Source organism: Nerophis lumbriciformis, linkage group LG37 (assembly GCF_033978685.3).
Source record: "Nerophis lumbriciformis linkage group LG37, RoL_Nlum_v2.1, whole genome shotgun sequence".
Lineage (NCBI taxonomy): Eukaryota > Metazoa > Chordata > Actinopteri > Syngnathiformes > Syngnathidae > Nerophis > Nerophis lumbriciformis.
Window position 1 is genome coordinate 865249 of NC_084584.2, and position 12640 is coordinate 877888.

Sequence of the window (12640 nt, forward strand, 5' to 3'; positions counted from 1 at the left end):
CTCTTGAAGGCATCATAATAATAATGTACATAAGACTCTTGAATGCATCATAATAATAATGTACATAAAACTCTTGAATGCATCATAATAATAATGTTCATAAGACTCTTGAAGGCATCATAATAATAATGTACATACGACTCTTGAATGCATCATCATAATAATAATGTACATAAGACTCTTGAATGCATCATAATAATAATGTACATAAGACTCTTGAATGCATCATAATAATAATGTACATAAGACTCTTGAAGGCCTCATAATAATAATGTACATAAGACTCTTGAATGCATCATAATAATAATGTACATAAAACTCTTGAATGCATCATAATAATAATGTTCATAAGACTCTTGAAGGCATCATAATAATAATGTACATACGACTCTTGAATGCATCATCATAATAATAATGTACATAAGACTCTTGAATGCATCATAATAATAATGTACATACGACTCTTGAAGGAATCATAATAATAATGTACATAAGACTCTTTAAGGCATCATAATAATAATGTACATATGACTCTTGAAGGCATCATAATAATGTACATAAGACTCTTGAAGGCATCATAATAATAATGTACATAAGACTCTTTAAGGCATCATAATAATAATGTACATAAGACTCTTGAATGCATCATAATAATAATGTGCATAAGACTCTTGAATGCATCATAATAATAATGTACATAAGACTCTTGAATGCATCATAATAATAATGTTCATAAGACTCTTGAATGCATCATAATAATAATGTTCATAAGACTCTTGAAGGCATCATAATAATAATGTACATACGACTCTTGAATGCATCATCATAATAATGTACATAAGACTCTTGAAGGCATCATAATAATAATGTACATAAGACTCTTGAATGCATCATAATAATAATGTACATAAAACTCTTGAATGCATCATAATAATAATGTTCATAAGACTCTTGAAGGCATCATAATAATAATGTACATACGACTCTTGAATGCATCATAATAATAATAATGTACATACGACTCTTGAATGCATCATAATAATAATGAAGTGGCTGGAATATAAAGACAATATAAGATAAAGCTGCAATATATTGATGTATTGATTTATATCTGCACTTTATTAATCTTTTATTATTGATGTGTAAAGTAATCTATTGATTTATATCTGCACCTTATTGATCTTTGATCTGCTCTACAAGCAACTTCTTATCTCTCCTGCAAACTTCACATTTCAATGACAGCACAAGGAAGTCCAAGTGTAGCATGTGTTGTGTAGCATGTGTTGTGTAGCATGTGTTGTGTAGAGTGTGTTGTGTAGTGTGTTTAATAAGTGTAGTGTGTGTATTGTGTAGTATGTAGAGTGTGTAATACGTGTACGTAATTTGTAGCATGTGTTGTGTAGAGTGTGTAGTAAGTGTAGTCTGTGTATTGTGTAGTATGTAATATGTAGTATGTGTTGTGTAGTGTGTGCAATAAGTGTAGTGTGTGTATTGTATTGTGTAGTATGTAGTATGTGTAGCGTGTGTAGAAAGTGTAGTGTGTGTAATGTAGTGTAGTCTATTTTTTTGTGGTGTACAGCCCTTTGTTTTTCAACTGTGCTTCTTTTTAAAGGGCTTTATAAATAAAGTTGCTATGGTATGGTAGTGTGTGTAGAAAGTGTAGTGTGTGTAATAAGTGTAGTGTGTGTAATAAGTGTAGTGTGTGTAATAAGTGTAGTGTGTGTAGAAAGTGTAGTGTGTGTAATAAGTGTAGTGTGTGTAATAAGTGTAGTGTGTGTAATAAGTGTAGTGTGTGTAGAAAGTGTAGTGTGTGTAATAAGTGTAGTGTGTGTAGAAAGTGTAGTGTGTGTAGAAAGTGTAGTGTGTGTAGAAAGTGTAGTGTGCGTAGAAAGTGTAGTGTGTGTAGAAAGTGTAGTGTGTGTAATAAGTGTAGTGTGTGTAGAAAGTGTAGTGTGTGTAATAAGTGTAGTGTGTGTAGAAAGTGTAGTGTGTGTATTGTATTGTGTAGTATGTATTATGTAGGATGTGTTGTGTAGTGTGTGTAATAGGTGTAGTGTGTGTATTGTGGTGTATTAGACTTAGACTTAAACTCAGACCTAGACTCAGACTCAGACTTAAACTCAGACGTAGGCTTAGACTCAGACCTAGACTGAGACTTAAACTCAGACTTAGACTTAAACGTAGACTCAGACCTAGACTGAGACTTAAACTCAGACTTAGAATTAAACTTAGACTCAGGCCTAGACTGAGACTTAAACTCAGACTTAGACTCAGACCCAGACCTAGACTGAGACTTAAACTCAGACTTAGAGTTAAACTTAGACTCAGACCTAGACTGAGACTCAAACTCAGACTTGGATTTAAACTTAGACTCAGACCAAGACTGAGACTTAAACTTAGACTCAGACCTAGACTGAGACTTAAACTCAGACTTAGACTCAGACCCAGACCTAGACTGAGACTTAAACTCAGACTTAGACTTAAACTCAGACTTAGACTCAGACCTAGACTGAGACTTAAACTCAGACTTAGAGTTAAACTTAGACTCAGACCTAGACTGAGACTCAAACTCAGACTTAGAATTAAACTTAGACTCAGACCAAGACTGAGACTTAAACTTAGACTCAGACCTAGACTGAGACTCAAACTCAGACTTAGAATTAAACTTAGACTCAGACCAAGACTGAGACTTAAACTTAGACTCAGACCTAGACTGAGACTTAAACTCAGACTCAGACCCAGACCTAGACTGAGACTTAAACTCAGACTTAGAGTTAAACTTAGACTCAGACCTAAACTGAGACTCAAACTCAGACTTAGATTTAAACTTAGACTCAGACCTAAACGCAGAATCAGACTTAAACTCAGACTTAGACTCAGACCTAAACTCAGACTCAGACATAAACTCAGACTTAGACTCAGACCTAGACTTAGACTGAGTCTAAGTCTCAGACTTAGACTCAGACCTAATCTCAGACTCAGACATAAACTCAGACTTAGACTCAGACCTAAACTCAGATTCAGACCTAAACTCAGACTTAGACCTAGACTTAGAATGGGACTCAGATTTAGACTTAGACACCAAGTGTGTAGTGTGTAGTGTGTAGTGTGTGTAGTGTGGTACTCACAAGGATGAGGTGCTTCTTCTTCATGGTCACACACTCAGACTTAAACTCAGACTTAGACTTAAACTCAGACAAAAACTCAGACGCAGACCTAAACTCAGACCTAAACTCAGATTTAGGCTTAGACTCAGACTTAGATTTAGGCTTAAACACAGACTCCAACTTAAACTCAGACTTAGACTTAGACTTAAACTCAGACTTAGACTGGGACTCAGACAGCAAAGTGAGACCTGCGGACCAGGTGTGACTCAGTCACCTGCGTGACTCCAGTCACTGGTTGGCAGACCACGTGACTTCTGTGACGTCACTTCCTGACAGGTGCGTGATCCATGTCACGTGACGTCCATCGTCAGTCGGAGTGCACGCACGCGTCTGACCAGCAGGTGTCACTGTGCTGATGTCACGTGACCGTGTGGCACCCCCCACTTTGCTGCACCTCCGCTCCTGCAGGCTGTCACGTGACCGCGTGGCACCTCCCACTTTGCTGCACCTCCGCTCCTGCAGGCTGTCACGTGACCGCGTGGCACCTCCCACTTTGCTGCACCTCCGCTCCTGCAGGCTGTCGTGGCGGGAATGTCCGCTACCGGAAGGTGAAGCCATGGACCATTCCGAGCTGTTCGGTAAGAAGCCGTGTGTGTGTGTGTGTGTGTGTGTGCGTGTGTGTGTGTGTGTGTGTGTGTGTGTGTGTGTGTGTGTGTGTGTGTGTGTGTGTGTGTGTGTGTGTGTGTGTGTGTGTGTGTTTGCTGCTCCTCACGTCGAGTCAAAGTCACGCACAAACAAGTCATTGTTGGATAAAGAAAGGATTAATGTGATGTTTGATGATATTTGATTTGATGTTTGATGATATTTGAAGTGTTTGATCACTTTGGAGACATTTTGGACACAAAACTTTAGTTTTCTTGGCCCGAGGCAAGGTGGGCGTACCTGCTACTTCCGCATGTGGGAGTGGGCGTGGCCTGACAACACAACTTTGACCACTTTTCATTTTAGCCTTTAATATTTATTATCATTATCATTAATATTATGATAGCTTACATCACATGACACTGCTTATGCTTACATTATTAAATATTGTCCTCATTTGTCTTTCTGTATAAAATATGACATTTTATTGTATAAAATATGACACTTTATTGTATAAAATATGACATTTTATTGTATAAAATATGACACTTTTTTGTACAAAATGGCACCTTATTGTATAAAATATGACACTTTATTGTATAAGTATATGACACTTTATTGTATAAAATATGACATTTTATTTTATAAAATATGACATTTTTTATTGTATAAAATATGACATTTTATTGTATAAACTATGACACTTTATTGTATAAAATATGACATTTTATTGTATAAAATATGACATTTTATTGTATAACACATGACATTTTATTGTATAAAATATGACATTTTATTGTATAAACTATGACACTTTATTATATAAAATATGACATTTTATTGTATACAATATGACACTTTATTGTATACAATATGACATTTTATTGTATAAAATATGACACTTTATTGTATAACATATGACATTTTATTGTATAAAATATGACATTTTTTAATTGTATAAAATATGACATTTTATTGTATAAACTATGACACTTTATTGTATAAAATATGACATTTTATTGTATAAAATATGACATTTTATTGTATAACATATGACATTTTATTGTATAAAATATGACATTTTATTGTATAACATGACATTTTACTGTATAAAATATGACATTTTATTTTATAAACTGTAACACTATTGTATAAAATATGACATTTTATTGTATAAAATATGACATTTTATTGTATAACATATGACATTTTACTGTATAAAATATGACATTTTATTGTATAAACTATGACACTTTACTGTATAAAATATGACATTTTATTGTATACAATATGACACTTTATTGTATACAATATGACATTTTATTGTATAAAATATGACACTTTATTGTGTAAAATATGACATTTTATTGTATAAAATATGACATTTTATTGTATAAAATATGACATTTTATTGTATGAAATATGACATTTTATTGTATAAGTATATGACACTTTATTGTATAAAATATGACATTTTATTGTATAAACTATGACACTTTATTGTATAAAATATGACATTTTATTGTATAAAATATGACATTTTATTGTATGAAATATGACATTTTATTGTATAAGTATATGACACTTTATTGTATAAAATATGACATTTTATTGTATAAAATATGACATTTTATTGTATAAAATATGACATTTTATTGTATAAACTATGACACTTTATTGTATAAAATATGACATTTTATTGTATACAATATGACACTATTGTATACAGTATGGATGGATGATGGATGGATGGATTATTGTATAAAATATAACATTTTATTGTATAAACTATGACACTTTATTGTATAAAATATGACATTTTATTGTATACAATATGACACTTTATTGTATACAATATGACATTTTATTGTATAAAATATGACACTTTATTGTATAAAATATGACATTTTATTGTATACAATATGACACTTTATTGTATACAATATGACATTTTATTGTATAAAATATGACACTTTATTGTGTAAAATATGACATTTTATTGTATAAAATATGACATTTTATTGTATAAAATATGACATTTTATTGTATAAAATGACATTTTATTGTATGAAATATGACATTTTATTGTATAAGTATATGACACTTTATTGTATAAAATATGACATTTTATTGTATAAAATATGACATTTTTATTGTATAAAATATGACATTTTATTGTATAAAATATGACATTTTATTGTATAAACTATGACACTTTATTGTATAAAAAAATGACATTTTATTGTATAACATGTGACATTTTATTGTATAAAATATGACATTTTATTGTATAAAATATGACATTTTATTGTATAAACTATGACACTTTATTGTATAAAATATGACATTTTATTGTATAAAATATGACATTTTATTGTATGAAATATGACATTTTATTGTATAAAATATGACATTTTATTGTATAACATATGACATTTTATTGTATAAAATATGACATTTTATTGTATAACATGACATTTTACTGTATAAAATATGACATTTTATTTTATAAACTGTAACACTATTGTATAAAATATGACATTTTATTGTATAAAATATGACATTTTATTGTATAACATATGACATTTTACTGTATAAAATATGACATTTTATTGTATAAACTATGACACTTTACTGTATAAAATATGACATTTTATTGTATACAATATGACACTTTATTGTATACAATATGACATTTTATTGTATAAAATATGACACTTTATTGTGTAAAATATGACATTTTATTGTATAAAATATGACATTTTATTGTATAAAATATGACATTTTATTGTATAAAATATGACATTTTATTGTATGAAATATGACATTTTATTGTATAAGTATATGACACTTTATTGTATAAAATATGACATTTTATTGTATAAACTATGACACTTTATTGTATAAAATATGACATTTTATTGTATAAAATATGACATTTTATTGTATGAAATATGACATTTTATTGTATAAGTATATGACACTTTATTGTATAAAATATGACATTTTATTGTATAAAATATGACATTTTATTGTATAAACTATGACATTTTATTGTATAAACTATGACACTTTATTGTATAAAATATGACATTTTATTGTATACAATATGACACTATTGTATACAATATGGATGGATGGATGGATTATTGTATAAAATATGACATTTTATTGTATAAACTATGACACTTTATTGTATAAAATATGACATTTTATTGTATACAATATGACACTTTATTGTATACAATATGACATTTTATTGTATAAAATATGACACTTTATTGTGTAAAATATGACATTTTATTGTATAAAATGTGAAATTTTTTATTGTATAAAATATGACATTTTATTGTATAAACTATGACACTTTATTGTATAAAATATGACATTTTATTGTATAAAATATGACACTTTATTGTGTAAAATATGACATTTTATTGTATAAACTATGACACTTTATTGTATACAATATGACATTTTATTGTATAAAATATGACATTTTATTGTATAACATATGACATTTTATTGTATAAAATATGACATTTTATTGTATAAAATATGACATTTTATTGTATAACATATGACATTTTACTGTATAAAATATGACATTTTATTGTATAAACTATGACACTTTATTGTATACAATATGACATTTTATTGTATAAAATATGACACTTGTGTAAAATATGACATTTTATTGTATAAACTATGACATTTTATTGTAAAAAATATGACATTTTATTGTATAAAATATGACATATTGTATACACTATGACATTTTATTGTATAAAATATGACATTTTATTGTATAACATATGACATCATGCACACCTGAAGTTGCCTTGAATGATGCTTGATAATAAATATTGACCTTCTGGCTGTAAAGCAGCACATGATAACCAGGAAGTGGGGTGAGTTTTTCCTTGCCCTTATGTGGGCTCTGTACCGAGGATGTCGTTGTGGCTTGTGCAGCCCTTTGAGACACTTGTGATTTAGGGCTATATAAATAAACATTGATTGATTGATTGAAGTACAGAATTAATTATTAATAATCTTTTCGTTTTATCAATATCTATTTCCCATTCAGCGTTCAAATCCTTGGCTCATTTTGTCTTATTCGGGCGCTAAAGACGTCCTCAGATATTTTTAAAACCCCTAAATGGAGCTTTTCCAGGCCAAGGACCCCAACTTTGTTACAATAAATGATGATAATGACTTTTACTAGTTCCTGTCTTTCATAACTCGTGACGTCTCTGTTTCCAACTTTACTCAAGGGTCCTTGAAGGCACCACAGTTGTGTGCAACGAGATGCTAAAGTGAGAGTTAAACACATTTTATACTTATGATATATTTATGATATTGTTCCTCTTTCCCCTCATCCTGCTTCCAAGTGTTGCTGCTGTGTACAAATCACAAGTGTCAGCTTTGATGGAGTTATGACGTCTGTGTTGGTGAACATGAAGCGCTCATGCTAGCAGGGGCAATGAAACATTTAGTATTTTAGCTCGTATGAATACACATATATATATATATCTGTGGTGTGTATATGTGTGTATTTATGTATATACAGTATGTGTTTATATGTGTATATATATATATATGTAGATATGTGTGTGTATGAAAATATGTGTGTATTTATGTATATATGTGTATACATGTATATATATGTGTATATGTATATATGTGTGTGTATGTATGCATATATAAGTGTGTGTATGTATGTGTGTGTGTATATATATGTATATATCTGTGTATGTATATATGTGTGCGTTTTTATGTATATGTGTGTGTGTGTGTGTGTGTGTGTGTGTGTGTGTGTGTGTGTGTGTGTGTGTGTGTGTAAATGTATATATGTGTGTGTGTGTATGTATATATATATGTGTATATGTATATATAAATGTGTGTATATATTTATATATATATGTGTATATCTATATTAATGTGTGTATGTTTATGTGTGTATATATGTGTGTATATATATATATATATATATATATGTGTTTATATATATATATATATGTGTTTATGTATATATGTGTGTATTTATGTATATATGTGTGTATTTATGTATATATATGTGTGTGTGTGTGTGTGTGTGTATGTATGTATGTATATATATACAAACCCTGTTTCCATATGAGTTGGGAAATTGTGTTAGATGTAAATATAAACGGAATACAATGATTTGCAAATCCTTTTCAAGCCATATTCAGTTGAATATGCTACAAAGACAACATATTTCATGTTCAAACTCATAAACTTGATTTTTTTTGTAAATAATCATTAACTTTAGAATTTGATGGCAGCAACACGTGACAAAGAAGTTGGGAAAGGTGGCAATAAATACTGATAAAGTTGAGGAATGCTCATCAAACACTAACGCAAGTTAAAACTCTCCTATGCAAGGCGAAAACCGTTTATCAACAACACCCAGAAATGCCGTCGGCTTCGCTGGGCCTGAGCTCATCTAAGATGGACTGATACAAAGTGGAAAAGTGTTCTGTGGTCTGACGAGTCCACATTTCAAATTGTTTTTTGGAAACTGTGGACGTCGTGTCCTCCGGACCAAAGAGGAAAAGAACCATCCGGATTGTTCTAGTCGCAAAGTGTAAAAGGCAGCATGTGTGATGGTATGGGGGTGTATTAGTGGCCAAGACATGGGTAACTTACACATCTGTGAAGGCACCATTAATGCTGAAAGGTACATACAGCTTTTGGAGAAACACAAGCAACGTTACCATGGACGCCCCTGCTTATTTCAGCAAGACAATGCCAAGCCACGTGTTACATCAACGTGGCTTCATAGTAAAAGAGTGCGGGTACTAGACTGGCCTGCCTGTAGTCCAGACCTGTCTCCCATTGAAAATATGAAGCCTAAAATAGCACAAGGGAGACCCCCGGACTGTTGAACAACTTAAGCTGTACATCAAGCAAGAATGGGAAAGAATTCCACCTGAGAAGCTTCAAAAATGTGTCTCCTCAGTTCCCAAACCTTTACTGAGGGTTGTTAAAAGGAAAGGCCATGTAACACAGTGGTGAACATGCCCTTTCCCAACTACTTTGGCACGTGTTGCAGCCATGAAATTCTAAGTTAATTATTATTTGCAAAAAAAAAATAAAGTTTATGAGTTTGAACATCAAATATGTTGTCTTTGTAGCATATTCAACTGAATATGGCTTGAAAAGGATTTGCAAATCATTGTATTCCGTTTATGTCACGAGGGAGGTGCTGGACATTGAGTCCGAATGGACCATGTTCCGCGCCTCTATTGTGGAGGCGGCTGATTGGAGCTGTGGCCGCAAGGTAGTTGGTGCTTGTCGTGGCGGTAATCCTAGAACCCGTTGGTGGACACCGGCGGTGAGGGATGCCGTCAAGCTGAAGAAGGAGTCCTATCGGGTTCCTTTGGCTCATAGGTCTCCTGAAGCAGTGGACAAGTACCGACAGGCCAAGCGGTGTGCGGCTTCAGCGGTCGCGGAGGCAAAAACTCGGACATGGGAGGAGTTCGGTGAGGCCATGGAAAACGACTTCCGGACGGCTTCGAAGCAATTCTGGACCACCATCCGCCGCCTCAGGAAGGGGAAGCAGTGCACTATCAACACCGTGTATGGTGAGGATGGTGTTCTGCTGACCTCGACTGCGGATGTTGTGGATCGGTGGAGGGAATACTTCGAAGACCTCCTCAATCCCACCAACACGTCTTCCTATGAGGAAGCAGTGCCTGGGGAGTCTGTGGTGGGCTCTCCTATTTCTGGGGCTGAGGTTGCTGAGGTAGTTAAAAAGCTCCTCAGTGGCAAGGCCCCGGGGGTGGATGAGATCCGCCCGGAGTTCCTTAAGGCTCTGGATGCTGTGGGGCTGTCTTGGTTGACAAGACTCTGCAGCATCGCGTGGACATCGGGGGGGGTACCTCTGGATTGGCAGACCGGGGTGGTGGTTCCTCTCTTTAAGAAGGGGAACCGGAGGGTGTGTTCTAACTATCGTGGGATCACACTCCTCAGCCTTCCCGGTAAGGTCTATTCAGGTGTACTGGAGAGGAGGCTACGCCGGATAGTCGAACCTCGGATTCAGGAGGAACAGTGTGGTTTTCGTCCTGGTCGTGGAACTGTGGACCAGCTCTATACTCTCGGCAGGGTCCTTGAGGGTGCATGGGAGTTTGCCCAACCAGTCTACATGTGTTTTGTGGACTTGGAGAAAGCATTCGACCGTGTCCCTCGGGAAGTCCTGTGGGGAGTGCTCAGAGAGTACGGGTTATCGGACTGTCTGATTGTGGCAGTCCGCTCCCTGTATGCTCAGTGCCAGAGCTTGGTCCGCATTGCCGGTAGTAAGTCGGACACGTTTCCAGTGAGGGTTGGACTCGCCCTTTGTCACCCATTCTGTTCATAACTTTTATGGACAGAATTTCTAGGCGCAGTCAAGGCGTTGAGGGGATCCGGTTTGGTGGCTGCAGGATTAGGTCTCTGCTTTTTGCAGATGATGTGGTCCTGATGGCTTCATCTGGCCAGGATCTTCAGCTCTCGCTGGATCGGTTCGCAGCCGAGTGTGAAGCGACTGGGATGAGAATCAGCACCTCCAAGTCCGAGTCCATGGTTCTCGCCCGGAAAAGGGTGGAGTGCCATCTCCGGGTTGGGGAGGAGATCTTGCCCCAAGTGGAGGAGTTCAAGTACCTCGGAGTCTTGTTCACGAGTGAGGGAAGAGTGGATCGTGAGATCGACAGGCGGATCGGCGCGGCGTCTTCAGTAATGCGGACGCTGTATCGATCCGTTGTGTTGAAGAAGGAGCTGAGCCGGAAGGCAAAGCTCTCAATTTACCGGTCGATCTACGTTCCCATCCTCACCTATGGTCATGAGCTTTGGGTTATGACCGAAAGGACAAGATCACGGGTACAAGCGGCCCAAATGAGTTTCCTCCGCCGGGTGGCGGGGCTCTCCCTTAGAGATAGGGTGAGAAGCTCTGTCATCCGGGGGGAGCTCAAAGTAAAGCCGCTGCTCCTCCACATGGAGAGGAGCCAGATGAGGTGGTTCGGGCATCTGGTCAGGATGCCACCCGAACGCCTCCCTAAGGAGGTGTTTAGGGCATGTCCGACCGGTAGGAGGCCACGGGGAAGACCCAGGACACGTTGGGAAGACTATGTCTCCCGGCTGGCCTGGGAACGCCTCGGGGTCCCACAGGAAGAGCTGGACGAAGTGGCTGGGGAGAGGGAAGTCTGGGCTTCCCTGCTTAGGCTGCTGCCCCCGCGACCCGACCTCGGATAAGCGGAAGAAGATGGATGGATGGATGGATGTATTCCGTTTATATTTACATCTAACACAATTTCCCAACTCATATGGAAACGGGGTTTGTATATATGTGTGTGTATGTATGTATATACATGTATGTATCTATAAATAAGTGTATATATATATATATATATATATATATATATATATATATGGATAAAATACAAAATATTTCTATGTAGCATGTAGCATAGCACTGTGCTAACATGTAGTGATGTCGTGCAGAGAGCGTGCGGGACGCTGTGGGACACGGGGTCAAGTTGACCCTGAGGCGCAAGGTGCAGCTGGAGGTCAAAGGTGAAAAAGTGGAGAACAAAGTGCTGGTGAGTGACGGTCATGTGACTCTCGGCAGTGACACACACACACACACACACACACACACACACTTACCACAGTGTTAGCATGCAGGCTTGTGGAGACACGACACACACATACCCACACACACACACACACACACACACACACACATTCCACACAGACGTGTGGCAACATGAACAGGTGTGCATCAAGGTGTGTTCAAAGCAACTTGAGTTGACCACGCCTTCAAAAACCATAACTTACAATAACGCATGTGTGTGTGTGTGTGTGTGTGTGTGTGTGTGTGTGTGTGTGTGTGT

At 35.5% G+C, this 12640-nt stretch overlaps 2 protein-coding genes across 6 annotated transcripts in view; one reads left to right on the forward strand and one right to left on the reverse strand.

The window, feature by feature from the left end:
- Window positions 1-3266, reverse strand: part of LOC133577480 (venom phosphodiesterase CdcPDE) — a 32047-nt gene extending 28781 nt beyond the window's left edge. The window contains exon 1 of the mRNA XM_072912529.1: window positions 3129-3266. Coding sequence (XP_072768630.1) covers window positions 3129-3152 — 24 coding nt within the window. The 5' untranslated portion in view covers window positions 3153-3266. The remainder of the gene's footprint in view (window positions 1-3128) is intronic.
- A 355-nt stretch (window positions 3267-3621) lies between these two features.
- The window catches only part of LOC133577232 (F-actin-uncapping protein LRRC16A-like), a 33063-nt gene continuing 24044 nt past the window's right edge, over window positions 3622-12640 (forward strand). For all 5 annotated transcript variants that reach the window (XM_072912530.1, XM_072912531.1, XM_072912532.1 and 2 more), the window contains exons 1-2: window positions 3622-3745; window positions 12249-12346. In XM_072912530.1, the coding sequence (XP_072768631.1) occupies window positions 3724-3745; window positions 12249-12346 (120 nt within the window). In that variant the 5' untranslated portion in view covers window positions 3622-3723. The remainder of the gene's footprint in view (window positions 3746-12248; window positions 12347-12640) is intronic.